The sequence below is a fragment of the Coregonus lavaretus genome, assembly GCF_964263955.1.
Source record: "Coregonus lavaretus genome assembly, chromosome: 4".
NCBI classification, from domain to species: Eukaryota; Metazoa; Chordata; class Actinopteri; order Salmoniformes; family Salmonidae; genus Coregonus; species Coregonus lavaretus.
The window spans coordinates 65,306,966-65,334,262 of record NC_139991.1 but is presented as its reverse complement, the minus strand read 5'-3'; the positions used below and the strand labels follow the sequence as shown (position 1 = coordinate 65,334,262).

General features: G+C 42.3%; 2 protein-coding genes across 6 annotated transcripts; both read right to left on the bottom strand.

Annotated features, from left to right (window-relative positions):
- Nucleotides 1–6,610: 6,610 nt before the first annotated feature.
- Nucleotides 6,611–22,353, bottom strand: ark2n (arkadia (rnf111) N-terminal like PKA signaling regulator 2n). 3 transcript variants are annotated; one of them, XM_084160062.1, is made up of 5 exons: nucleotides 22,163–22,328; nucleotides 19,298–20,164; nucleotides 8,261–8,452; nucleotides 7,603–7,714; nucleotides 6,660–7,249 (listed from the first exon to the last, which is right to left on the bottom strand). In XM_084160062.1, the coding sequence occupies exons 2-5, from the start codon at nucleotides 20,091–20,093 to the stop codon at nucleotides 7,051–7,053; spliced, it is 1,299 nt and encodes a 432-aa protein (XP_084016188.1). In that variant the 5' UTR covers nucleotides 20,094–20,164; nucleotides 22,163–22,328; the 3' UTR covers nucleotides 6,660–7,050. The 3 variants fall into 3 exon arrangements, with proteins under 3 accessions (XP_084016190.1, XP_084016188.1, XP_084016189.1); XM_084160064.1 differs by lacking the exon at nucleotides 8,261–8,452 and having other exon boundaries at nucleotides 6,611–7,249; nucleotides 22,163–22,353; XM_084160063.1 differs by lacking the exons at nucleotides 6,660–7,249; nucleotides 7,603–7,714; nucleotides 8,261–8,452 and adding an exon at nucleotides 11,025–13,190 and having other exon boundaries at nucleotides 22,163–22,353.
- A 1,941-nt stretch (nucleotides 22,354–24,294) lies between these two features.
- Nucleotides 24,295–26,889, bottom strand: haus1 (HAUS augmin-like complex, subunit 1). Of its 3 annotated transcripts, none has more exons than XM_084159972.1 (9): nucleotides 26,431–26,543; nucleotides 26,121–26,295; nucleotides 25,679–25,814; nucleotides 25,426–25,560; nucleotides 25,198–25,321; nucleotides 24,871–24,936; nucleotides 24,704–24,775; nucleotides 24,560–24,607; nucleotides 24,295–24,462 (listed from the first exon to the last, which is right to left on the bottom strand). In XM_084159972.1, the coding sequence occupies exons 1-9, from the start codon at nucleotides 26,449–26,451 to the stop codon at nucleotides 24,385–24,387; spliced, it is 855 nt and encodes a 284-aa protein (XP_084016098.1). In that variant the 5' UTR covers nucleotides 26,452–26,543; the 3' UTR covers nucleotides 24,295–24,384. The 3 variants fall into 3 exon arrangements, with proteins under 3 accessions (XP_084016098.1, XP_084016099.1, XP_084016100.1); XM_084159973.1 differs by lacking the exon at nucleotides 26,431–26,543 and adding an exon at nucleotides 26,844–26,889 and having other exon boundaries at nucleotides 24,319–24,462; XM_084159974.1 differs by having other exon boundaries at nucleotides 24,348–24,455.
- Nucleotides 26,890–27,297: the final 408 nt, after the last annotated feature.

Sequence of the window (27,297 nt, the reverse complement as noted above, 5' to 3'; positions counted from 1 at the left end):
TCATCATAGGTACACGTCAACTATGACAGACAAATTGAGAAAAAAAATCCAGAAAATCACATTGTAGGGTTTTTAATTAATTAATTTGCAAATTATGGTGGAAAATAAGTATTTGGTCACCTACAAACAAGCAAGATTTCTGGCTCTCACAGACCTGTAACAACTTCTTTAAGAGGCTCCTCTGTCCTCCACTCGTTACCTGTATTAATGGCACCTGTTTGAACTTGTTATCAGTATAAAAGACACCTGTCCACAACCTCAAAGTCACACTCCAAACTCCACTATGGCCAAGACCAAAGAGCTGTCAAAGGACACCAGAAACAAAATTGTAGACCTGCACCAGGCTGGGAAGACTGAATCTGCAATAGGTAAGCAGCTTGGTTTGAAGAAATCAACTGTGGGAGCAATTATTAGGAAATGGAAGACATACAAGACCACTGATAATCTCCCTCGATCTGGGGCTCCACGCAAGATCTCACCCCGTGGGGTCAAAATGATCACAAGAACGGTGAGCAAAAATCCCAGAACCACACGGGGGGACCTAGTGAATGACCTGCAGAGAGCTGGGACCAAAGTAACAAAGCCTACCATCAGTAACACACTACGCCGCCAGGGACTCAAATCCTGCAGTGCAAGACGTGTCCCCCTGATTAAGCCAGTACATGTCCAGGCCCGTCTGAAGTTTGCTAGAGTGCATTTGGATGATCCAGAAGAGGATTGGGAGAATGTCATATGGTCAGATGAAACCAAAATAGAACTTTTTGGTAAAAACTCAACTCGTCGTGTTTGGAGGACAAAGAATGCTGAGTTGCATCCAAAGAACACCATACCTACTGTGAAGCATGGGGGTGGAAACATCATGCTTTGGGGCTGTTTTTCTGCAAAGGGACCAGGACGACTGATCCGTGTAAAGGAAAGAATGAATGGGGCCATGTATCGTGAGATTTTGAGTGAAAACCTCCTTCCATCAGCAAGGGCATTGAAGATGAAACGTGGCTGGGTCTTTCAGCATGACAATGATCCCAAACACACCGCCCGGGCAACGAAGGAGTGGCTTCGTAAGAAGCATTTCAAGGTCCTGGAGTGGCCTAGCCAGTCTCCAGATCTCAACCCCATAGAAAATCTTTGGAGGGAGTTGAAAGTCCGTGTTGCCCAGCGACAGCCCCAAAACATCACTGCTCTAGAGGAGATCTGCATGGAGGAATGGGCCAAAATACCAGCAACAGTGTGTGAAAACCTTGTGAAGACTTACAGAAAACGTTTGACCTGTGTCATTGCCAAAAAAGGGTATATAACAAAGTATTGAGAAACTTTTGTTATTGACCAAATACTTATTTTCCACCATAATTTGCAAATAAATTCATAACAAATCCTACAATGTGATTTTCTGGATTTCTTTCTTCTCATTTTGTCTGTCATAGTTGACGTGTACCTATGATGAAAATTACAGGCCTCTCTCATCTTTTTAAGTGGGAGAACTTGCACAATTGGTGGCTGACTAAATACTTTTTTCCCCCACTGTATGTCATATTGGACCATTGGAAAAACTAACCAGGCTTGGTTGCAGTCTCACCAGGCCTGCAGTACTGTACAAGTATAATAAACAGGAGAACCACAGGGAGAGTCCTTAGGAATCAGGGTTAAAATCAAATCACATTTTAAAAACCATTCATAAATTACATTAAATAGGTCTCTCTATAAAGCCCCCAAATGGGCACAAACTCACCAGTACTTTGCTTCTTAATATCTATGTAGTAAATTCACATCTATTATTAAAATATCTTTTTTGTAGAGGCAGCAAAAATCTGCCAAGCTTTAAGATAAAAGAATATACATGATTCTGAAAGAAAATAGTGCACATTCCAAGGCATTCAGGCCATCTTTGCTTTGCAATGTTCAATGGAAGATACATTTCCTCAGTTGTCAGAAGGGGGCCCCGAGAGTTTCGGAGGGATATCTCATTCACACTGATATACACACAATCCATATAAACACAACCAGTCAGCCCTGCAGGGTCATACATTCATTGACTACCAGAACGACAACTGGGACACTATCAGGCTGTCTTACAGTAATAGTACGGTACATAGACTGCACTGCCAGAGGTCTGCAGCAACTGCCTGAGTACAAACACATGACTACAGCACTCCGCTTGTCCTGTGTGTCTGACCACTAGCTACTCAGAGAGGAGAAAGAGAAATGAACAGACCAGTGTTGCAGTTTGTTTCCTTGAATGAAAAAAAAAAAGTATATCTAACTAGCTTAGAACTTGATTCAGCTACTGTTTAAACACATATGTCCCAATCATTGAAAGCACAATTATCAATAGTACAAATGATTATATATATGTCTACACTACCAGTCAAAAGTTTGGACACACCTACTCATTCAAGGGTTTTTCTGTATTTTTAATATTTTTTACATTGTAGAATAATAGTGAAGACATCAAAACTATGAAATAACACGTATGGAATCATGTAGTAACAAAAAAAAGTGTTAAACAAATCAAAATATATTTCATATTTTAGATTCTTCAAAATAGCCACCCTTTGCCTTGATGACAGCTTTGCACATGGTTGGCATTCTCTCAACCAGCTTCATGAGGTAGTCACCTGGAATGCATTTCAATTAACAGGTGTGCCTTCTTAAAAGTTACTTTGTGGAATTTATTTCCTCCTTAATGCGTTTGAGCCAATCAGTTGTGTTGTGGCAAGGTCTGGGGGGTATACAGAAGATAGCCCTATTTGGTAAAAGACCAAGTCCATATTATGGCAAGAACAGCTCCAATAATAATGGAGGAGGTGGTGTTATGGTGTGGGGGTGCTTTGCTGGTGACACTGTCTGTGATTTATTTAGAATTCAAGGCACACTTAACCAGCATGGCTACCACAGCATTCTGCAGCTATACGCCATCCCATCTGGTTTTGGCTTAGTGGGACTTTCATTCGTTTTTCAACAGGACAATGACCCATCACACCTCCAGACTGTGTAAGGACTATTTTACCAAGAAGGAGAGTGATGGAGTGCTGCATCAGATGACCTGGTCTCCACAATCCCCTGACCTCAACCCAATTGAGATGGTTTGGGATGATTCGGACGGCAGAGTGAAGGAAAAGCAGCCAACAAGTGCTCAGCATATGTGGGAACTCCTTCAAGACTGTTGGAAAAGCATTCCAGGTGAAGCTGGTTGAGAGAATGCCAAGTGTGTGCAAAGCTGTCATTAAGGCAAAGGGTGGCTATTTGAAGAATCTCAAATATAAAATATATTTTGATTTGTTTAACACTTTTTTGGTTACTACATGAAACCATATGTGTTATTTAATAGTTTTGATGTCTTCACTATTATTCTACAATGTAGAAAATATTAAAAATAAGGAAAAAACCTTGAATGAGTAGGTGTGTCCAAACTCTTGACTGGTACTGTGTGTGTATATATATATATATATATATATATATATATATACATATACAGTGAGGGAAAAAAGTATTTGATCCCATGCTGATTTTGTACGTTTGCCCACTGACAAAGAAATGATCAGTCTATAATTTTAATGGTAGGTTTATTTGAAGTGAGAGACAGAATAACAACAAAAGAGAAAACGCATGTCAAAAATGTTATAAATTGATTTGCATTTTAATGAGGGAAATAAGTATTTGACCCCCTCTCAATCAGAAAGATTTCTGTCTCCCAGGTGTCTTTTATACAGGTAACGAGCTGAGATTAGGAGCACACTCTTAAAGGGCATGCTCCTAATCTCAGCTTGTTACCTGTATAAAAGACACCTGTCCACAGAAGCAATCAATCAGATTCCAAACTCTCCACCATGGTCAAGACCAAAGAGCTCTCCAAGGATGTCAGGAACAAGATTGTAGACCTACACAAGGCTGGAATGGACTACAAGACCATCGCCAAGCAGCTTGGTGAGAAGGTGACAACAGTTGGTGCGATTATTCGCAAATGGAAGAAACACAAAATAACTGTCAATCTCCCTCGGCCTGGGGCTCCATGCAAGATCTCACCTCGTGGAGTTGCAATGATCATGAGAACAGTGAGGAATCAGCCCAGAACTACATGGGAGGATCTTGTCAATGATCTCAAGGCAGCTGGGACCATAGTCACCAAGAAAACAATTGGTAACACACTACGCTGTGAAGGACTGAAATCCTGCAACGCCCGCAAGGTCCCCCTGCTCAAGAAAGCACATATACATGCCCGTCTGAAGTTTGCCAATTAACATCTGAATGATTCAGAGGAGAACTGGGATAAAGTGTTGTGGTCAGATGAGACCAAAATTGAGCTCTTTGGTATCAACTCAACTCGCCATGTTTGGAGGAGGAGGAATGCTGCCTATGACCCCAAGAACACCATCCCCACCATCAAACATGGAGGTGGAAACATTATGCTTTGGGGGTGTTTTTCTGCTAAGGGGACAGGACAACTTCACCGCATCAAAGGGACGATGGACGGGGCCATGTACCGTCAAATCTTAGGTGAGAACCTCCTTCCCTCAGCCAGAGCATTGAAAATGGGTCGTGGATGGGTATTCCAACATGACAATGACCCAAATCACACGGCCAAGGCAACAAAGGAGTGGCTCAAGAAGAAGCATATTAAGGTCCTGGAGTGGCCTAGCCAGTCTCCAGACCTTAATCCCATAGAAAATCTGTGGAGGGAGCTGAAGGTTCGAGTTGCCAAACATCAGCCTCGAAACCTTAATGACTTGGAGAAGATCTGCAAAGAGGAGTGGGACAAAATCCCTCCTGAGATGTGTGCAAACCTGGTGGCCAACTACAAGAAACGTCTGACCTCTGTGATTGCCAACAAGGGTTTTTCCACCAAGTACTAAGTCGTGTTTTGCAGAGGGGTCAAATACTTATTTCCCTCATTAAAATACAAATCAATTTATAACATTTTTGACATGCGTTTTTCTGGATTTTTTTGTTGTTATTCTGTCTCTCACTGTTCAAATAAACCTACCATTAAAATTATAGACTGGTCATTTCTTTGTCAGTGGGCAAACGTACAAAATCAGCAGGGGATCAAATACTTTTTCCCCCTCACTGTGTATATATATATACACACACACACAGTGGCTTGCGAAAGTATTCACCCCACTTAGCGTTTTTCCTTTTTTTGTTGCCTTACACCCTGGAATTAAAATGGATTTTTGGGGGGTTTGTATCATTTCATTTACACAACATGCCTACCACTTTGAAGATGCAAAATATTTTTTATTGTGAAACAAACAAGAAATAAGACCAAAAAAACAGAAAACTTGAGCGTGCATAACTATTCTGCAAGTCTCTTGGGGTGTCTCTATAAGCTTGGCACATCTAGCCACTGGGATTTCTGCCCATTCTTCAAGGCAAAACTGCTCCAGCTCCTTCAAGTTGGATGGGTTCCGCTGGTGTACAGCAATCTTTAAGTCATACCACACATTCTCAATTGGATTGAGGTCTGGGCTTTGACTAGGCCATTCCAAGACATTTAAATGTTTCCCCTTAAACCACTTGAGTGTTGCTTTAGCAGTATGCTTAGGGTCATTGTCCTGCTGGAAGGTGAACCTCCGTCCCAGTCTCAAATCTCTGGAAGACTGAAACAGGTTTCCCTCAAGAATTTCCCTGTATTTAGCGCCATCCATCATTCCTTCAATTCTGACCAGTTTCCCAGTCCCTGCCGATGAAAAACATCCCCACAGCATGATGCTGCCACCACCATGCTTCATTGTGGGGATGGTGTTCTCGGGGTGATGAGAGGTGTTGGGTTTGCGCCAGACATAGCGTTTTCCTTGATGGCCAAAAAGCTCAATTTTAGTCTCATCTGACCAGAGTACCTTCTTCAATATGTTTGGGGAGTCTCCCACATGCCTTTTGGCGAACACCAAACATGTTCGCTTATTTTTGTCGTTAAGCAATGGCTTTTTTCTGGCCACTCTTCCGTAAAGCCCAGCTCTGTGGACCAGATCTTATTTAGGGGCTTCATAGCAAAGGGCTGAATACATATGCACGCACCACTTTTCCGTTATTTATTTTTTATACTTTTTTGAAACAAGTCATTTTTTTCATTTCACTTCACCAATTTGGACTATTTTGTTAATGTCCATTACATGAAATCCAAATAAAAATCCATTTAAATTACAGGTTGTAATGCAACAAAATAGGAAAAACGCCAAGGGGGATGAATACTTTTGCAAGGCACTGTATATATATATATATATATATATATATATATATATATATATTCATTTTTTTAGTATCGCCTTCTTTAAGCACAATAGGGTAAAACTAACATTATCAATGTAGTTTGACCAGTGAGGGTAGAGCCAGTGTTAAAATCTTAACATATATCTAAAAGTGACATCTTCACTAGAGTATGGAGCAGGTCAAGTCAAGCCACCAAAGCTCCGTCACAGGCGGGCATATCGTGCTGCAGAAAGTGTACCAGCTGCCGTTTAGTATCGACTGAAAGCCCAGTCCAGTCAGTCGGAGAATAGGACACCAGTCTGTAGTGCAGCAGATTTGAGCCACTGATACTGCCCCACCCTCATGCAGCAGCTTTAAGTCTTATGTTACAGCTAGCGGACAGACAGAACACAGTGCCTACCTACGTACGGACAACAGTCTTTATGATCAATGAGGTCCAGGACAGGGAGAATATTGCTATGTGTTTTACTGTAACACCTCTGTATGATCCAATCTACACTAGTGTCTTGCCCTCTTGATTATGTATTTTAAATCCATGATCAGGGAATCATCTTAGTTAAAATGGCTTTGATACAAGGTTCTACAGTAGGTTAATAACATCAGAGGAAGAGTCCATGGGGCTGCGTCTCAAATGACAACATACTCCCTATTTAGCGCACTTCATTTGACCAGAGCCCTATGCGGTATAGAGAATAGTGCGCTATATAGGGAATAGGGTGTCATTTTGAGACGCAGCCCATGAGTCACAGGTGGTGGCTCTAACACTCAGGAGGGGCCTTTGCTGTGGTGGGGAGAGGCTGGAGGAGGAGGAGAGGGGAGTAAGGAAGTCTTCAGTGCATGAGTTGCTCAGAGTAGGTATTTGTGTCTGGTGTCCTCGTCCAAAGTGAGGTCCACTACCTCTGGAGGGGACACCCAGTTGGGCTGTGGGGACACGGTAGTCCAGAGCTGGGAGGATTGCCTTGTGCTGTTGTTGAACTGCTCCACTGAGTTGGGCTTCCAGGCAGAGGACAGGCTCTGAATTACCCCGCCCCGAGGATGGGCACATCTGTTAAGAGAAACGGCACAATAACACAACAAGGACATAAGAGCAATGTTAGAGAAACATTAGGGTAACAACATTATACTGATGATTAAGTAACGAAAACTTAGTTTGTGCATTGCAGTTCACCAGTTCCATGACAGTCCCAAAGCAGCCATTGCATTTATGAGCTGTTGACGGTGTTGGTGTCACACAGTAAAACTATATTGACAGTTTTGTTGTGGCAATAAAACATGACCGTAACACTTAAAGTAACATGTTGTAGAGCAACACCATATAAGGATGACAGTTTTGTAGTGTTTGCAGTGCAGGCAAATCTGACCTCGACATGTGTTGTAAATTATGCCTTCTGAACTCACCTTGTGTTTTCTTGCACTCCTACAATTTCTACCTCACTGTCTGAGGAGGGGATGTTGATGTGACCCTTGTGCTGAGGGGGTTCCCTGTGGGCCAGCTCTGCCTCCATGTGACCTGCAACACAACAACACACAAGATATTTTAGAACGTACAGGGACATGTAGAATAGCAGTACACTAACAAAAGTCATTGAAAAATTATGCAATCCACACCTCTTCTGGAAGTTTGATGGACACGAACATCTGGTTCTCTTCATTGCAACAGATATCTATGTACATTTACATCTATGTCAATTGACTAACTGAATTTCTATGAAATATGTGTATAGCAAGACGAAAAATAAATAAAAGGCTAACAGAAAAAACGCATTTGCAGCACCAGAAAGGAAAACACCTGCCTGCCTGTATCATTTCTGCTTCAAACTCCAAAGATCCCCCTTTCCAACCTTCGGAGCACGGTACAAAACGTATGTTTTATTCAATCTTCCACCATGTTTTTATCTCTGAGATGTTGGTTCCTAGTGGCTAGGCTACTTGTTGCACTAACATTATCCCTGTTAAACAATCTCCTTGCGCCTGTCAAACTGTTAGCAGACTATACAGTAAGTCTTCCCAGACTGGGTGGACATTTTCAGTGTGATACACCAGGTTTGTAACTGACCTGCTGAGCGAGAGCACAGATGCTGTACTCTTACTGCCCCAGTGTTTGCTGCCATATCCTGGTCCCTGTGTGTTTTTAGCCTTTCGTGTGTTATCACGGTGGTCCGGCGCACTCGCTCCACAGTCACACTTAAGCTCTCCTGGTTAGAATCAGTGTCTGAAATATCATAGCGGCCCACTATGGGAGTCCCGTCTGCAGAAACAGAAAACACTTCATTATTAAAACCACGTCGTCTCTCAGGTTAGCGGACTTCAGTGCTCACAGTAGAAAGTAGCTACCTCCATTAGCGCAATAATTGCATTGCCATTTGCCCTGTGAAAAGGTTACAACCTCACTCAGACAATATAAGTGTTACACCCAGTTGCAGCACCCTATGGCAGATGATGTAACAGCAAACAACCCTGCAGCAGAGCAGAGTTAGGCCATCGGTGTAGTCTATATAGGCTAGTATAGCAGCTCATGATTTCAGCCTTGGTATCGGAGTGGATCAGAGACATACATACACTCACTCTACAACTTCCAATATCTTATTTATTTGATGTTCCCGACCGCTAAATGCCACCTGCCATGCATGATAATGAATTAAACAAAACATTTCAGCTGTAAATATTTGTTGCCAGACAATTAATAAGTTAGGTTGAAGAGTAATAATTTAACTAACTACTTGCCTAGTAATAAAGCGTTAGCATATAGCAAATATGCCTACATAATTGCTTTGTTTTGCTCAACTGTAAATGTTTGAATATAATATCTAGGCTATATCAGCCTTATTCAAAATGTCCAGATGACTGATGTCAAACTGAAAATGTTCAGAAATCATAGCGTATAATCTGTGCTCAGTGTTAAATGTGCAATTGGCACATCGGATGTGCAACTATTACCTATTCTAATGTGTGTTTTATGCATGATCTACCGATATATAGCCTGCAATGAACTCAAAACAGATTACAGAATTTATTTTGGGTATCCTTTTTAATGCTTTTCAAATAACAGCCATTCACAACAAAACAAAAAAAAACTACCATGGATGCAATCATTACAAAAAAAATCTGAAATGTTCTTTAGACAGTTCAAAATCTGTATTAAATGTTCTCATGTGAATGCAATTAAGCAAGTAAACAATTAAGCAGTAGTTTGACAAAAAAAAAACTGCAAAAAATAAAAAGATAAAAGTTTCACCCTTTGTTATATTCTAGAAAAACCCTGGTAGAGTATTGGGGGACATACGTCGGTCGAGTGTCTGCTCTGTTCTACCCTGTAAGAGGAGTCAGTTACACATAGCCTAGGCCACATGCTGAGGGTCATCTAGACCAGGGTTTCCCAATCTCGGTCCTGGGCCAACCTCACCCCCCCACTCCTCCATGTAGTGCTAGGGCAAAAACCAAAACATGCACCCCGAGGGGGCCCCAGGACCAGGTTTGGGAAACTCTGATCTAGACAGCATACTTTGAGTGCGCAGACAGTGCAGTATGGGGAGTCAAGTCAAGAGCCAGATGGGCACCAGGGTTACAGCGAATGCCAGGCACTCAAGTCTATAAGGGTTGTCACTAGTTAATACAGCCACAAAGTCATGACTAAACACCCATTCCTAAAAAGTATCTTCTTAAAAATCTGATTTTAAACCTAACCTTAACCCCAACTTTAACCATACTGCTAATCTTATGCCTAACCATAACCTTAAATTAAGACAATTTTGACTTTGTGGCTGTGTTATCTAGTGGAAACCCAGAGTTTTTCCAGACTGGTCAGGATTAGGAACAACTCCTAGTCCTCCTTATAACTAGTGGAGATAAAAGGAGCTCCAAAAGTATTGGGACAGTGAGATGTTTTTGCTCTGTACTCCAGCACTTTGGATTTGAAATTATGCCTATGGAGGTTAAAGTGCAGACTGTCAGCTTTAATCTGAGGGCATTTTTCATCGGTATCAGGTGAACTGTTTAGAAATTACATAACTTTTTGTACATAGTCCCACAAATTTAGGGGACCAAATGTATTGGGACAAATTCACGTTAATTAAAGTAGTCAAAAGGTTTAGTATTTGGTCGCATATTCCTAGCACACAATGATTACATCAAGCTTGTGACGCTACAAACTTGTTGGATGCATCTGCTGTTTGTTTTGGTTTAAGGTTCTTTTGTGCCCAAAAGAAATGAATGGTAAATAATGCATTGTGTCATTTTGGAGTCACTTTTATTGGAAATAAGAATATAATGTTTCTAATAACATCTACATTAATGACAAAAACTGCTGTAATTTCTAAACGGTTCACTCAATATGGATGAAAATACCCAAATTAATGCTGAGTCTGCAGTTTAACCCCATAGTCATAGTAAATCCAAAGTGCTAGTGTTTCACTGTCCCAATACTTTTGGAGCTCACTGTAAACCAAGATTCTCTCTTTGGTAAACATAATCGTGTGTTGTATTTCTGTGTTGTATTTTTAAAAAATCTATTTAACTCTGCATCGTTGGAAAAGAGCTTGTAAGTAAACATTTCACTGTAAGGGTCCTACATCTGTTGTTTTCGGTGCATGTGACAAATAAAATTTGATTTTAATACCTGTCCTCAATGGAAAATGACCATGAATGTTTTTGATGCACTTGTAAAATCGGGCACTCTCTCTTCAGTGAGCTGCTGACATGATACAATACTGTGGTAAACAAATGGAAGACCATTTACAGTACTGGGATCCGAACAGGACAAGGCGGCAAACTAAATATGTCAGATGAACTGTGCGTCATGAAATTGTAGGCAGGAGACGAGAGCTGGACCAAGTCCTGTTAACATAAAACCAAAAGGAAGTTGTCACTCACTACAACTCATGAGCATACGAGCAAAGGTTTACCTTGCACACAGGCTGATCAAAAATTATGAATTATTCTTTGACATTTGCACATATACATTAAGGGAAGATCACATGCAAACAGTAAAACGTTATGCAGATTAAACACATCGTGTGTAATTGATAACTGTGTAGCTATAATGTGTATGGAGTACATTTTCAAGTGCAAATTACAATGTTCCAAAAGACACCGCCCTACTGAATATGCTTCCAGCTATGTTCCTTTAGCCATGTCCTGGATGTGTAGGTAGTGTTTGAAGTCATTCTTGTTTTATAAGTAGCTGGAGAAGGTTGTTCAGACTCAAGCAATCACAGGCTCTGAACTAGAAAAGGCCACATGGTCACCTGTATCTTAAGTAGGCCTATGTAGGAACCAGTAAACATTAACATGCGCTATACTGCTCTGGAGCCCAAACTCTATAATGATCGTGTGAAACCTGGTTTCAGCTTGATAATAAAAGTCATATCAATACAACTACTATTCTAAAAAAAAGGCAGCATTTGCGTCAAGCACAGGCCAGGTTGGCAGACAAACACAACCAACAGCAGACCAGAGTTGGCACACAACTATTATGAGGATATGGAAAGACATTTGAGGCGCTTGATATTTTAGCTCCTATTGAGCACAAAAGATCACATCCACGATATGCACATGAAACAGTTTCTCTCCACTGCCATCATAGTATTAGGCCTAATCTTTCACGGTCTCAGTGCCACCACAATACCAGTTCAGGTTAAAAATAAAATATTTAAAAAGTTGGACATCCAATTTCAAGGAATCGTATGGGGCTGAGTATACTGCGCTAATGTAATTCTCACTAGAATGTTTACTGTTAGTAAAGCTATACCACAAAAAGTAAAGGCTGTGAAAACATTGACAAGTATTTAAATCAATTACTAACCCAGTGGATGTGGCTGTAAGTAAAATGGCACTATGACAACGTTCTTATTCCCAGCATAAATTCCGTATGACAAGGCACATGCCATGAAGCAGCACCCTGCCCATGTGGCTGTCTGGGGTGTTATAATGCACGTTATTGTATGATGCATTTTGTATGAACTGACACAGAGTGAGTTAGCTGGTAAACATGTATACTGTTGGAATAGGCATACTGCAAGCAATACAATGAGAGGCCTGACTTGACAGTCGGTCGATAAAATATGCATTGTCCGTGTCAATGATGCAATTTTTTCTATAACTTGCAGATAAGTAAATTGGCTCCAGGAACCGATTAGTTATTTTTTTTTACGCATTCAAAATATTTAGGAGATCTCACAGTGATTCAGCACCCACAGCTGCCATGAGCCACACAGTTCATGGAGGACTTCAGAGTGTCATTCAAATGTAATCAACCATCGATTGTGTGTTGGTTTGGTACTTGCAGTCTTCAGTTAAAAACACACAGTCAAGGCCATGCTCACCATGTTAACTATTATGTAATACCACACATTAGGGACTTCCAGTAGAATTGGAGGGTTGGTGATTAAAATCCATTTTTCAAAAAAGCGGAAATCAGATAAGCACATTTGCCATCATCACTGTATGTGTGATGGTAGTGGAACTTTATCCATTTGGAAAATACAGCACTAAAGCGCTCCACGAGTCCAACAAGGGAATCTAAACGTTCAAGAGGCTGGGGTCTGGAACGTCCAGGTTTCCATTTTGGGTAGCCACTGGCACTACGTCAGGCAGGATGTTGTTGTTGAGGGGGTCGGGGGCCATGTTGCTCATGGTGACGTTGGCATTCCCCCGGGCCAACGTGTACGCCGCCATTGTCTCCTGCGACTCCGAGGAGGGCAGGAAGGAGCTTGACGGGCGCGGCGCCCTGTGGTGGTGCCGATGGTGCCGCCCGGGGGCGTCGCTCGAGTGGATGGACGAGTCGACGCTGTCATCCGAGTCGAGGCGCGTCAGCTTCTCCATCCAGACGCGGAAGCGCTCCTCTGTCTGCCGCTGCATCACAGCGAAGCGAGTCATGGCCTCCTCCAGCACACTGCCGATGCTGTTCCTGTCCCACGAGCCGCCGCCATCCAGCAGGCCCTGCATCTGAGCGCTCACTCCGGAACCCTCCGCAGCACGGCGGAAGCCAGCTTTAAAGACATTGAGGCCAAGCCATAAGAAACACAGTAGCACTTTATGGTCGCTGGTGGACTGTTTATCAGTATAAAAAAAATAGAAAATGACAAGTTTTGTTGACGTGCAGATCGACTTTTTCATGCTGATGATGGACTACGTTCATGCAGTTGTAGCAGTCAGGTCTGTGTACGAAATGCAGTAATGGTTGATAAAATGGAGTTCTATAGATCCACTATAGACGGAAATTGGTGTTTTAAGAGATTTAGTTGCTGTAAATCGTTGTAGCAAATGTTTACTGAATATTAACCGTGCATAGTTTGTGATAAGATAAACAACCCTGAAATACGTTTGACTATGTACGGACCCACAGCGTAAAAAATAACCCAGACAGACAACAGCACAAGCACCATGGTTTTGACATTTCTCCTTGGACATCAAATGTACTTAATCCAGCTAGATATGACTTATTTGAACAAGAACCAATTTCAAAATGTGATTCAAATAAAAGATCATGTCTACCTACGCACATCCAGAAGCCTTATGCAGTTATGTGGTAATCAAAGAAAGTGTAAAGGGGGAAAAGGTCAGTTACAGCTGAGGATTGCCATGTTCTCTACAAATTATCTTACAAACTACAATAGCCCTGCTTGAGTGCAGGCAAAGCATTGTACCAACATCTCCATGTTATGGCAGTGCTTTAACCCAGTCTAAATTAGGACAACAACAATGCTACCTCAAACTAATATAAATGTTGTCATACCACTGCCAAGATGCAATGTCAAAACACTAGCTACCACAGCGAGTAATACCAAGTTAAACACTTTTATAAACCAGCTAGCAACATCGTTGACATACCAGGTCTTAGAAACAGAGGAAATAACTCAATATAAAAAGTAAAGAGTTTAAAGCAATATAGGTCATCTTCATTTGATCTACAGTACTAGTCTTACTGTATTTGATCCATTGTACTGATTGAAGTTGAGCAACACATCCTTTCTGTAAATCAAATCATCCCTCCAATTATCTGGAAATCAAGTCACAGGGGAATCTCAAAGGGCCACATTCAAATAATTCAACAGAATTTCTCAACCCAACCAGCACGGTGAGGCAGGCTACACATCCGGTGCTTGGTAGCAAGGGAATGGTGAATTAATGGAAGGCTCTGAGGATGGAGACATCTCATTCCATTCAGCCTCTATTATGACAAAGGACATTCACATTACAACGGACAGTGGAGTCTTCGATGTGAATGACACATTTACTACTATGTTTGTCACAGCTTTGAGATAGTACTATTGTATGTTTATCACAAGGTTACTACCACACAGGGAGGTCATATACTGTTGTAAAAACAGCTAATTATGGCAGCACAGACTAGACAAGTAAAACCCAATTGTAACACTCAGTAAATGATATCTACATTCCCCACAACATGCAAACAATGACAGAGTTTTAAAAGAACACTTCCTACGGGTGGATTACGTGGTGAAGACGTGATGGGTTGTAAACTTCAAAATGCATGGTGAACAGAGACAAATGAACAGTGGAACAGTTATTAAAACAATTAACAGTCAATCCATTTAAGATCCGCAAACATTCATAAACAGAAGCGTCAGTGTGTTTGCATTGGCTGGGGATGCTATTGTTACTCGACATCTCTGGTGAACGTATGTGAAATGATTCATGTGAGATGTCTGTGGCAACTGTTTTGGAGTCATTTTGTCATAATTACCTGTGATGTCTGTAGCAAATTGGGATCATTACCTTATGGTGCGCTACGTGGGTTACTTGGAATGCCTGTAGTACATGGGTCTTTCTATAGACTAGGGTACCAGGATTTCCTACGCTGGACGACTTGTTACCGCTGTTGATAAGTAATTGATAATAATCATCCAATTTTTTTTCATGTCATTGTATTAAGACAGTAGCTATATTCAATCAAATTCACGAGTTGATTTAAAACCTCTATCATGATTAGTGTCTTGACGGATTTGTCCAGAATCGTGACAATAAACATTACTTTTCTGTCCTTGCATTTATGGCAGTGTAAGTTGTCCTTATATCATATCTTACGCATTAATCAGTTCAATTAGACATTGAACTTGAACCCTGTAAGAGTTTTTTTGTATAGAGATTTCAGAAATGCAGTGTAACTACTTAACGGGTCTCCTTATGTAATGGGGTGAAAACAGTTTCTGGGCACACAAACCCCCCCCAAAATGTATGTGATTGCAAAATCGAATGATTCTAACAGAAAGAGTCACCTAACCTTGTTCCTGAAAATCTAAAGCGATAGTCATTATTTTTGGTTCTTCAATAATTATGCATAACACTTGCTGGATGAGCATTTGGTGTCCAGATGTCTAATTATGCTGTGATATTTTCACCCATCTGATCCAGGAAGGAATTTTCTGAATGACAATCAAATGATGAACAGCTGTTGTGATAGCGCATGCGATGAAACAGCCCAAGTGCTGGAAAAAAGGTGTTTGCGAGGAATGGCCAAAATATTCAGGGTCTCTCATTCCTTACACCGGTGAAGACAGTTGTGCCTGGATCTACACTGGATCTATTATCCCTAGAGAATTTATGTTGATCATCTGTCGTTTGCTTGATTTAAAGAAGGGTCTCGTTAGATTTAACAGAAAGCGTCAAGGTAATGAGTATATGTTTTTGTGCCTCGGATTGGACACAGTCTACTGTGTGCAATTGTGTAGGATAGACTATTGCGCAACACCCAACTCTATTCCTATTAATTATTCAGGATATAATGACAAATTACATAGCCTAATAGGCATCTTCACAATATTATCTGATAATGAAATAACATGACAAATACATGTTGGTTTCCATGTTACACCTGCAATTTTAAACAATACGATGGGCTTGAAACAGCCTACTTAAACTCGAAGTTCAGAAATTCAAGTACTGGAATAGGCCTACCTTGAAAATCTGACATTTCCTAGAATTTGGTGCTTGAAAAGTCTTGAATTATTGTAGCCAATTTATAAGTTCTCCTGCTCCCTTCTAATTATCTGTGATTTCCTTTCTTTCCCACCGCTTCAATTGAAGGGTGTTGCGCAACTCTGTTGCTGTAAAACCACATGCAGTGATTATGAGGACGACCAGATCTAATGCTGGCATCAACTTGGCTTTCCATACAAATCCTTCCATTACAAAAGGAACCAGGCTTTTGGCTGCGTTCTCATTATAAAAACAGCCACTATTCATGGCTTCATTATGTGTGCCTGTTTCGCCACATAGGCTAAAGAAAAATCACCATGCACGCATCCATTTCATTTAGTCAGGCAAGTCCACAGTATTCTCACATTTTAGAATGTAATAATAATTTTAATATCAATGAATTGGCAAGGCCTAAAAAATGCATTATTCTTAAAGTGGTAACGGCCTACTTTTGACAGTTCTTGCATGCTTTCTTTGTGGGGGGGGGGTGTTCTATATTAGGCCCTATATGTGCAATTATATAAATTATACAATTGTATAACATTGAGATCCTTGACAACTACAATAAAGGGCTTGAAAAAGTCCCTCAATATGACTTGCCAATGTCTGTATGAACCCTGCTTAAAGGATGTATAGTCCCTAGGCCTGTTGTTGTAGTAGTAGAGGTGGAGTTACAGGGCAATTTGCATATTCCTCCAAGTACACGTGGAACTGCATAAAACTCATTTTTATTTTTGTTTCAACACATTTTGAAAAGTTTATCCCAATGTCACACATTGGCCCCATTATTTATAGAAAGACCCAAACACATTAAACATGGGATATACAGTGCATTGGGAAAGTATTCAGACCCCCTTTTCTACTTTGTGTTACAGCCTTATTATGAAATTGATTAAATTGTTATTTTCCATCAATCTACACACAATATCCCATAATGACAAAGCAAAAACAGGTTAAGAAATGTTTGCAAATGTATTAATAAAAAACTGAAATATCACATTTACATAAGTATTCAGACACTATACTCAGTACTTTGTTGAAGCACCTTTGGAAGCGATTACAGCCTCGAGTCTTCTTGGGTATGACGCTACAAGCTTGGCACAACTGTACTTGGGGAGTTTCTCCCATTCTTCTCTGCAGATCCTCTCAAGTGCTGTCAGGTTGGATGGGGAGCATCGCAGCACAGCTATTTTCAGATCTCTCCAGAGATGTTTGATCAGGTTCAAGTCCGGGCCACTCAAGGACATTGAGACTTGTCCCGAAGACACTCATTGTCTGAGAGTCTTAAGGTGCCTTTTGGCAAACACCAAGCGGGCTGTCGTGTGCCTTTTACTAAGGAGTGGCTTCCGTCTGGCCACTCTACTATAAAGGCCTGATTGGTGGAGACCTGCAGAGATGGTTGTCCTTCTGGAAGGTTCTCCCATCTCCACATAGGAACTCTTGAGCTCTGTCAGAGTGACCGTTGGGTTCTTCGCCACCTCCCTGATTGCTCAGTTTGGCCAGGCGGCCAGATCTTGGAAAAGTCTTGGTGATTCCAAACTTCTTCTATTTAAGAATGATGGTGGCCACTGTGTTCTTGGGGACCTTCAATGCTGCAGACATTTTTTGGTACACTTCCCCAGATCTGTGCCTTGACACAATCCTGTCTCGGAGCTCAACAAACAATTCCTTCGACCGCATGGCTTGGTTTTTGCTCTGACATACACTGTCAACTGTGGGACCTTATATAGACAGGTGTGTGCCTTTCCAAATCATGTCCAATCAATTGAAATTCACCACAGGTGGACTCCAATCAAGTTCTAGAAACATCAAGGATTATCAATGGAAACAAGATGCACCTGTGTTTATTTTGAGTCTCATAGCAAAGGGTCTGAATACTTATGCAAATAAGTGTTGTTTTTATACATTTGCAAACATTTAAAAAAAACTGTTTTCCCTTTGTCATTATGGGGTATTGTGTGTAGATTATTATTATTATTTTATTTTTTAAATCAATTTTAGAATAAGGCTGTAACGTAACTAAATGTGGAAAAAGGGAAGGGGTCTGAATACTTCCCGAATGCACTGCATGTTTTGTGAATATTACCCTGTGTGGGTTGGGTTAGGTTAAATGTGTCTGGTGTTTATTGTTAACTGGGATGTCTGTGGTGATTACAGGGCTCTACAGTGCAACCTTTTTCCTCGCATATGCAGGTAAATATTTTGCTGTGCGACCTGGAATTTTAATTTAGAAAAAATTAAGGATTCTAGCGTTAATACTTCAAATATTTTTCAACTTAGGCGCACAAGTGCTTCTTGTTAACAAGGTCAGCGTAGAGCCCTGGATTGTTACCTGGGACGTCTGGGGTGATTGTTACCTGGGACGTCTGGGGTGATTGTTACCTGGGACGTCTGGGGTGATTGTTACCTGGGACGTCTGGGGTGATTGTTACCTGGGACGTCTGGGGTGATTGTTACCTGGGACGTCTGGGGTGATTGTTACCTGGGACGTCTGGGGTGATTGTTACCTGGGACGTCTGGGGTGATTGTTACCTGGGACGTCTGGGGTGATTGTTACCTGGGACGTCTGGGGTGATTGTTACCTGGGACGTCTGGGGTGATTGTTACCTGGGACGTCTGGGGTGATTGTTACCTGGGACGTCTGGGGTGATTGTTACCTGGGACGTCTGGGGTGATTGTTACCTGGGACGTCTGGGGTGATTGTTACCTGGGACGTCTGGGGTGATTGTTACCTGGGACGTCTGGGGTGATTGTTACCTGGGACGTCTGGGGTGATTGTTACCTGGGACGTCTGGGGTGATTGTTACCTGGGACGTCTGGGGTGATTGTTACCTGGGACGTCTGGGGTGATTGTTACCTGGGACGTCTGGGGTGATTGTTACCTGGGACGTCTGGGGTGATTGTTACCTGGGACGTCTGGGGCGATTGTTACCTGGGACGTCTGGGGCGATTGTTACCTGGGACGTCTGGGGCGATTGTTACCTGGGACGTCTGTGGCGATTGTTACCTGGGACGTCTGTGGCGATTGTTACCTGGGACGTCTGTGGCGATTGTTACCTGGGACGTCTGTGGCGATTGTTACCTGGGACGTCTGTGGCGATTGTTACCTGGGACGTCTGTGGCGATTGTTACCTGGGACGTCTGTGGTGATTGTTACCTGGGATGTCTGTGGTGATTGTCTTGCCGCCTGATGTCTCGTCGTCGTCTTCAGAGGAGCTGGTGCTGGAGTCACAGGTGAGGTCACTGTCGCTCGTACTACTGTCCTGCAGCAGGTTGTATTTCTTCCTCGCTGCCGCCTCACGCTTCTGCCTCAGCAGACGAATCCGCTCCTTGTGCTTTTGGCTCCGGTGACCTTTGACTTTAGCCAGCCGGCCATTGGTCTGCTTCTCGCTGCCTGCTCCTCCCACCACAGCGGGCTGGCAGCGGTTTTTCTTGGCTGCCATTGTGTTGGTGGACATCTCGCTTTCAGAACGTGAACGCCGGGACTTTCGCCCACTTGATGCAGATATTTGACCCCCTGCTGCAAGTCTGGTGTCGGCCCCGGGCTCCATGGAGCCCCCATCCACTGTCGCACGTGAGGCGGATCTCTCCTCACCAGAGGAGAGTGTGTCTGAGTCGGCCAGGTGGCCGCTGGAGGAGGGCGAGAGCATGCAGGGGTTGGAGGAGTCGCTCTCGTAGGCACGGCCCGAGGTGGGCTTGTCGCTGCCGGTGGAGGCATGCTGGGACTCATGGGAGTTTCTCCTCAGCTCTTTCATGAGGCAGGGCATGGAGAGAAGGCTGGGCTCACCCTCTGTCTGCAGGGGGCTGTCCCCCTCCTTTTCTCCTGGCGGAGAGCTGGTGGTCTCTGTTTTAAGGGGCTCCTCCTGCTCCCCCCTGACAGCAGCAGCTGACCCCCCCTGCACGGGGCACTCTGGGAAGATATCAGCATCCACAAACTCCTCGGTGTCTGCCATCTTCACGCTAGTTGAGCGTAGGGCCCCGTGGTCTGACAGTTTTAGAAGGGTGGGCCAGGACAGGAACTCACCTGGAACAACAATATATGATATCGCACAGATTTAACTTTGGTTCAAAAAGACCTACGCTTGCACCCATTCTAATATTGATATATCTTTAAGTCTGAACACATTAAAAATGAATCATCCTCTTGCAGGATCTTTAAAATGACGCAGTACAACAGACCGACTTATGAAAGGTGTAGCTCAGTGTTTCCCAACTCTGGTCCTCAAGTACCCCCAACAGCACACATTTGTCTTGTAGCCCTAAATGAACATACCTGATTCAACTTATTGAGGGCCTGATGATTAGTTGACAAGTTGAATCAGGTATGTTTGTCGGGGGTTATGATAAAAATGTGTACCTTTGGGGGTACACGAGGACCGGAGACGGGAACCACTGGTAGCTTAATAAAAAACATTTCAATGAAGTACCAGCAGCCTACAACAGTACCAATAGGCAATTTAGCACCAATTAATCTGGCTGCATTTACAGCTGTAGTGGGGTATGTTTACATTTTAGTCATTTAGGAGACGTTCTTTTCCAGAGCGACTTAAATGAGCAATTAGGGTTATGTTTGCTCAAGGGCAGACATATTTTTCACCTAGTCGGCTCTGGGATTTGAACCAACAACCTTTCGGTTACTGGCCTAATGCTCTTAACCGCTAGGTTACCTGCCACCCTAAAACCAATAATGAACCAAAAGTGTAAAATATGGGTATTTGGTAGCATTCTCACATAAGAAAGGTTATCAGCTAGATGCTGGCAACACCTGTTCTACTGGTTTAACTTTGAACCCCCTCATGCCGTCAGCTTACAAATATCTGCTGGATCCAAACTTTTACCATTGTGTGGAATGGCAACATACATGTAGGAAGGAAACGCCTACAAATGGTGAGCTTCTTCTTGCAAACTGTATCATGAACTCTTCATTGCTCAAATTCACAGCATTCCACCGAAATACACCTAAACATAAGATTGATGTGGCACAGCTGGTAGACTAACCTTGCACCGACATTTAATATATTGCCCAGTAGTTTTATGGTGCTTTCAAGACAACTGGGAACCTGGGGGAAAAAACTAAGTAAAAAATCATGACGTCAGAGATATTCAGGTCGGAGCTCTAGAAAGTTTCCGCCTTGGAATTCCGAGTTGGATGACCATTCAAAACGTTTTTTCCCAATCGGAGCTCGTGTTTTTCCGAGTTCCAGTTGTCTTGAATGCACTGAAGTCAGAATTTGAGTTACCCAGTTGTTTTGAACGCGGCATTATAACAGTAGGTTTGTGGCTTCAAATAATGGCGTCATGACACCACTCTGTGTGGGCAACTACGAAACTCAAGTCCGGGGATCTTTGCGCCACACCTTACAGTAGCCCAGGACAAGAGCAAGCTCAGATAGACAGAGCCTCATCTATCACATATGAATAACATCACTGGCCGATTTAACATTACGAAAAACGAAATGTTGACCTATGTAACTACCTGGCTAGCTAGGTCGAAAACTTAGCTAAAAAGCAACTACACGTCACTATCAACTGGCTGGCTAGCAATCAAAAATATTGCTAACTTACGTTAACTGCGCTAAACATACAGAAAACCAGTAACGCCAGGAAGCTGGCTTCCTTCTTCCTTTGCTAGTTATCTAGCTTGATGGTAGCTTCGCTGTCTGGCTAGGTAACTAGCTAACAGGGAAAAGATTGAGGCAAACTGTGGTTGAGGGTTTCGTTTGCTATCGAGCTAGCTATGACTTACGACGTTAGCTAGTTTGCTAAGCAAGTTTCCCAAAAATCGAGTTTGACGAATGGAGTTGCTAGGGGGATTTCTAAACATAGTCCACCATCCATGCATGCATGCATTTGTGATACCGCTAGCACGAACTCGATGGGCAGCTAGTAAGCTACCTAAAATGGAAGCGACGTATGCTAACGACGATTCCATTTTAACGCAGCCCAGTAGCTAGCCAGCCAGTTCGCACTGACGGCGTAGCTAGCTATGCAGGCTAATATGCTAGCTAAACTAGCAACTTACTTGTGTGTTACGTTATACGCTTGTTTCTTCAGTGTCCGACTTCTGTGTCATCTTCATTAATTTGAACGTATCACGCATGCGAGATATACAACTAATAAAGTGAAGTGAACCTTGGTCCACTCACTCACGAATACCAGCTAGCTACTTATTTCAAAATGTCCCCATCAGCCGTTGTTCACATAAAAATGTGTGCGTCACTTCCATGCGTGAGTGACATAGAAAAAAAACTTGCGCCACCGTGCGTCTTGGGAGAGGTATGCCGCGTTTAAGACAACTGGGAACTCGGGAAAAAACGAGCGTTTAAGACAACTGGGAACTCGGAAAGAAAACGAGCTCCGACTGGGAAAAAACGTTTAACGGTCACTCCGAATTCTAAATCGGAAACTCGGGCATCTTTCCAAAGCTCCGACTTTCCGAATTGAAAATCACTGACGTCACTAGTTTTTTTGTTGAGTTCTCAATTGTCATGAATGCAACAATTTGGATGCCAACCGCCGTTGAACTACATCGAAGGAAGTAGGTGCACACCATTTTAGCTATCCATTAAAACGGCGACATGTGAATTCTTCCATAGTAGCCGTTATACCTTGGCTAGCAGAAAGGGTAAAAAGTAATTTTTCAGCTAAGCTGTTCTTGCAAATACACGTTTTCTTCCTAATCGAGGACGAAGAAAGTATATAATGCCTGTGTTCAGTTTCATATGGTTCTCCAAAAACCAGAGAATATTCATAAAGATAGTAAAATCCACGTTTTGCACTGAGTGAGAAATGCCTCTTGTATGTGCGTAGACACGTAATGAACGGAACAAATGGAATGGCATCAAACACATGGAAACCATGGGTTTGATACCATTCCACCAACTCTGCTCCAGCCATTATCACGAGCCCGTCATCCCCAATTAGCGTGCCACCAACCACCTGTGGTAGGTCTTTGCTTTGGTCGCACTGTGTGATGAGCTGTCATCTTCGCAAGAGCACGCCCGCGGCCAAGGTGACAGCATCACACAGTACGACCAAAACAAAGATCTATACGCATGCAAGAGGCATTTCTCACTATCTTTATGAATATTCTCGGGTTTTTGGAGAACAATCTGCAACTGAACAAGGTATAACGGCTACAATGTAAGAATTCACTATCTCCGTTTTAATGTAGAACTAACACCATCTATCATGCACTTGCACACACTGTATTTTGGTTGAAACATATCACTAATTTTCATAGAACTAGTGAGTGTACAAAACATTAGGAACACCTGCTCTTTCCATGACAAACTGACCAGGTGAAAGCTACGATCCCTTATGATGGTAAATCTGTTAAATTCAGTGTAGATGAAAGGGAGGAGACAGGTTAAATAACGATTTTTAAGCCTTGCGACGTGTGTGCCATTCAGAGGGTGAATGGGCAAGACAAAAGGTTTGAGTGTCAAGAACTGCAACACTGCAGGGTTTTTCACAATCAACAGTTTCCTGTGTGTATCAAGAATGGTCCACCACCCAAAGGTCATCTAGCCAACTTGACACAACTGTGGGATGCATTGGAGTCAACATGGGCCAGCATCCCTGTGGAACGCTTTCGACACCTTGTAGAGTCCATGCCCTGACAAATTGAGGCTGTTTTGAGGGCAAAAATGGGTGCAATTTAATATTAGGAAGGTGTACCTAATGTTTTGTGCACTCAGTGTAAAAGGCACTGTATGGTCAATCTGTCATCTGCATTAGCCGTGCAGCATTTAAGGTGATACGGCCTCTGCAGAAGTCAGGGCATTCATACATCTTGCGCTTCGCAGAGCAGAGCTGTTGTCAAGGAATTGAGTTTATACAGGACCTCCCGCCCCCACCTACCGTCAAACAATCATGTGAATGTGGAGATATACGGAGCCCTCCACATTGTTACAACATTTGGGAGGCGCACGGCGATGCAGAGCTCAATTTGGAATCTGCATGCCTCCGGAAGCTCCGCGATTGCGTCACACCCTCCATACGGAGCCTCCGACCACATTTTCGGATCAAGCATAAATTGTCTTTCAATCACAAATGGTGAGTCCTCTTCCTCACCTATGATCTCGTAAGACAGATAAGTTCCCTGTTTAGTTTTAACACATTCTGAAATAAATATAGCCCAAGCAGCCCATGACAAGTTGGATGAAAAACATATTACGATTTCATTGACATTTATTATCATTACATATACTTTCTACAATTACAATCCCCAAAATTCATGTGTCATTTTAAAGGCCGCCCTTTAGGCATGGAGGAATTCATGAAGTCCACCTTCATCTCCAGTTGAGCATCAACTGCAGCCTTAAACAAGGAGAAAACAGTTCAATTCAAATATAATTGTGACAATGTACAGTAACATCACAATATTCCTGTTGTATTGTAGAATGGCAAAACTCACCAATTCTCGCTTTGCCTCTTCAATTTTCACTTGAGCAAGAGATGGACTCTAGGGAACAATGATTTCATTAAGCAGAGCATATCACCAAAAGAAAAAGGAAAATTTAAATGACCGTTTCAAAAAATAAAAAAAACATTTCTTAACTGGGCTCAAATCTCTGTAGGGTTCTAGTTTCTTTGACAAAGGTAGAATTTCTTGTTTCAATGTGGAAACTTGCTGCAGAGGGAAGAACAGAAACTCATTGCAATACATTTCACAGCAAAGGAGAACAGCAAACACTTCCATCTTAAAAAATCATAACATGAGGATACCTCACAGAGCTCCAAGAGAGCTTGGTGGGAGATTCGATTCTCCATGTGTCTGGATGCCAGCTGGTCCTGAGGGTGAGAATGAAAATGCATTGCTTATGACAAAAGCCAAATGGATAACATAAATGCATTTCTACCAGTCAAAAAGCCCTAACCACCTAACCATGTTTCCAAGGTTGACTTTTGACTTCTCAGCTCAATAAATCAAAAGCTACCCCAATCCAACATAACAAAACTAGAAGCGAACCAGAAAGGATTTCTTGACCTTTTAAGAAAATGGAGTAAACAACATAAACAGCACATAAGATGACAGAAGTCAAAGGCACTAACCTCTGCCTTCTTGTTTCGGTATGAGAGGTCTTTGGATTTTGCTTTGACAAAGTCCATATTCAGTAGTCTTTCTTCTGCTTTGGCACTCTCCACCTCTTGAGCTTTCATTGTTTTCTTGATGTCCCTGTAATCAGATGATTATGTAAATGAATGAACTCTAGAGCTTTACAGATGTGAGCATTTCAAATAATGCAACATTTCAGGTTCATGACTGTGTGATCCTCTTACTCTTGTAAGGTTTTCCGTAGAACAAGAACGGCCCCAAGTTTATTTCTGAGGGCATTGAGCTCCCTATCAAGTCTCCTGTCCGTCTTCTCAGATTCCAGAAGCTCATTGGTCAGGTTATTCACCGCAGGCACAAAGCTAAACAAACAGCATGGATGTGAGATTATTTTCTTGCAAGTTTATCATGAGAATCCATTTTGTATGGCTTTCTGTGTGTACTTCTTTAGATAGGCAGCATTGTACATCAGTGCATTACCTGCTCAGAGATGTGTCTCGGACACCAAGTACCTTAGCGTTGGCCATCAATGCTGACAGGTAATCTGATGCAGGTTTTGACAAGCTTCCAGAGGATAAGCCCACTCCTTGTAAAACAACATCCTGGAGATGAACACCTAGAAAGATAGTTTAAATCAAAGATACAACATTGTGCAAAAAAAGAAAGAAGACCCTTTGCACAGCAGTGTGTTTAGACATGTCAGCCAGAGTGGGGCTTTTTTTTTTTTGTCATTTAGCAGACGCTCTTATCCAGAGCGACTTACAGGAGCAATTAGGGTTAAGTGCCTTGCTCAAGGGCACATCGACAGATTTTTCACCTAGTCTTGAAGTTGAACCAGTGACACATAATATGCCCCATGTGTCTCAATCATTCAAGGAACCGCTTAAGCTAAATTTAACAGTACATGCAATGTTCACTTTACCATCAGCCTGATACTCAGAGGTTTTCTGTTTTTGATCCTCAATGAGCAGGGAAGTCTCATTGCATCGAACTTCACTTGCTTCTGCGAACTGGTACAGTATGTCGAGTGTCCGTGTGTTAACTTCATATTCTGGAATAGTTTGATCTCCAAAGACCGTGCTGAGCCACTTGCTCACCTGAAAAGTAGAAACAAACATCAAGTTTACAGCTAGCTTGTTAGCATAGATTTACAGCCTTGAGAGATGGTTTAAAAAAAAAACAGAAATTAAACAAAATAAGAGCACAAATAAAATCTTTGCTATTAACACTACCTTCTTGTTCTTTTCACACATATCAACGGGCAACCCAGACAAACAATACAGTAAATGCCTGACTCTTGGCTGAGAGTGGCTTTCTGAAAGTAATCGGGATGCTGACCGTGACCCGAAACGTTTCCCGCGCCCCCTTCATTCTACAGCTTCCGGTTTGAGAGACGAATTTGATTGGATGTTTGAAATAGACCAGCCAATGAGAAAAACTCTTTATTTAAAACGGAAGTAGGGTTTGTTCTGCCCAATAGTGTTCAGATAGATTATTGACATAAACAAGATTGTATCCGACTTTATGATGACAATGTCAATATCCAATAATCTAATCTAATAATAAACGCAGTTGATAACATTAACGAAAAAAATGATTTCATATGATTTTGCAAGTATTTCCGGTTCACGGTATCCTTTCTCACCCTGTCCTCCATCTTCTTAACGCGATTTAACCAGTACGTGGAGTTGGACAAATCCGCGTAGAAACATCAATAACTATGCTGTCAGTTCGCGTTGCCGCGGCCCTTGTCCGCCGGGCTGGATTTGTAAGCTTTTTGTGTTATGCTGTTGTCTGAGTTGTGTTATTATACTTTTTTTAAGTTATTGCCGCGTTCATGTCTTAGTCGGAAACTAGGACACTCGGAAATTTCAGATTTACTAATCGGTTGTAGTTATACACGTGCTGCGTTCAACGAATCAGTAAGGGTTAGTGCTATCCGGGATCCTACCCTAAACCCTAACCCTTTAAAAAAAAATTGAACTTCAATGGGGTAGGGACGTCCCAATGATCCCGGATTGCATGGACAAATGAACAAGTCGGACATTTCCGAGTTTCCTAGTTCCGACTAGCATGTGAACGCGTCATCAATATGTGCT

What these genes read in the sequence shown, in the direction of transcription:
- ark2n (XM_084160062.1), bottom strand. Translation starts at nt 20,093, where the DNA reads ATGGCAGACACCGAGGAGTTTGTGGATGCTGATATCTTCCCAGAGTGC. An exon ending in TCTGTGCTCTCGCTCAGCAG is followed by an intron (nt 7,715 to 8,260) that starts GTCAGTTACAAA and finishes GTTGTGTTGCAG; the next exon opens with GTCACATGGAGGCAGAGCTG. An exon ending in GGAGTGCAAGAAAACACAAG is followed by an intron (nt 7,250 to 7,602) that starts GTGAGTTCAGAA and finishes TTCTCTTAACAG; the next exon opens with ATGTGCCCATCCTCGGGGCG.
- haus1 (XM_084159972.1), bottom strand. Translation starts at nt 26,451, where the DNA reads ATGTGTGAAAAGAACAAGAAG. An exon ending in CTCTGAGTATCAGGCTGATG is followed by an intron (nt 25,815 to 26,120) that starts GTAAAGTGAACA and finishes CTATCTTTCTAG; the next exon opens with GTGTTCATCTCCAGGATGTT. An exon ending in CTACGGAAAACCTTACAAGA is followed by an intron (nt 25,322 to 25,425) that starts GTAAGAGGATCA and finishes ATCTGATTACAG; the next exon opens with GGACATCAAGAAAACAATGA.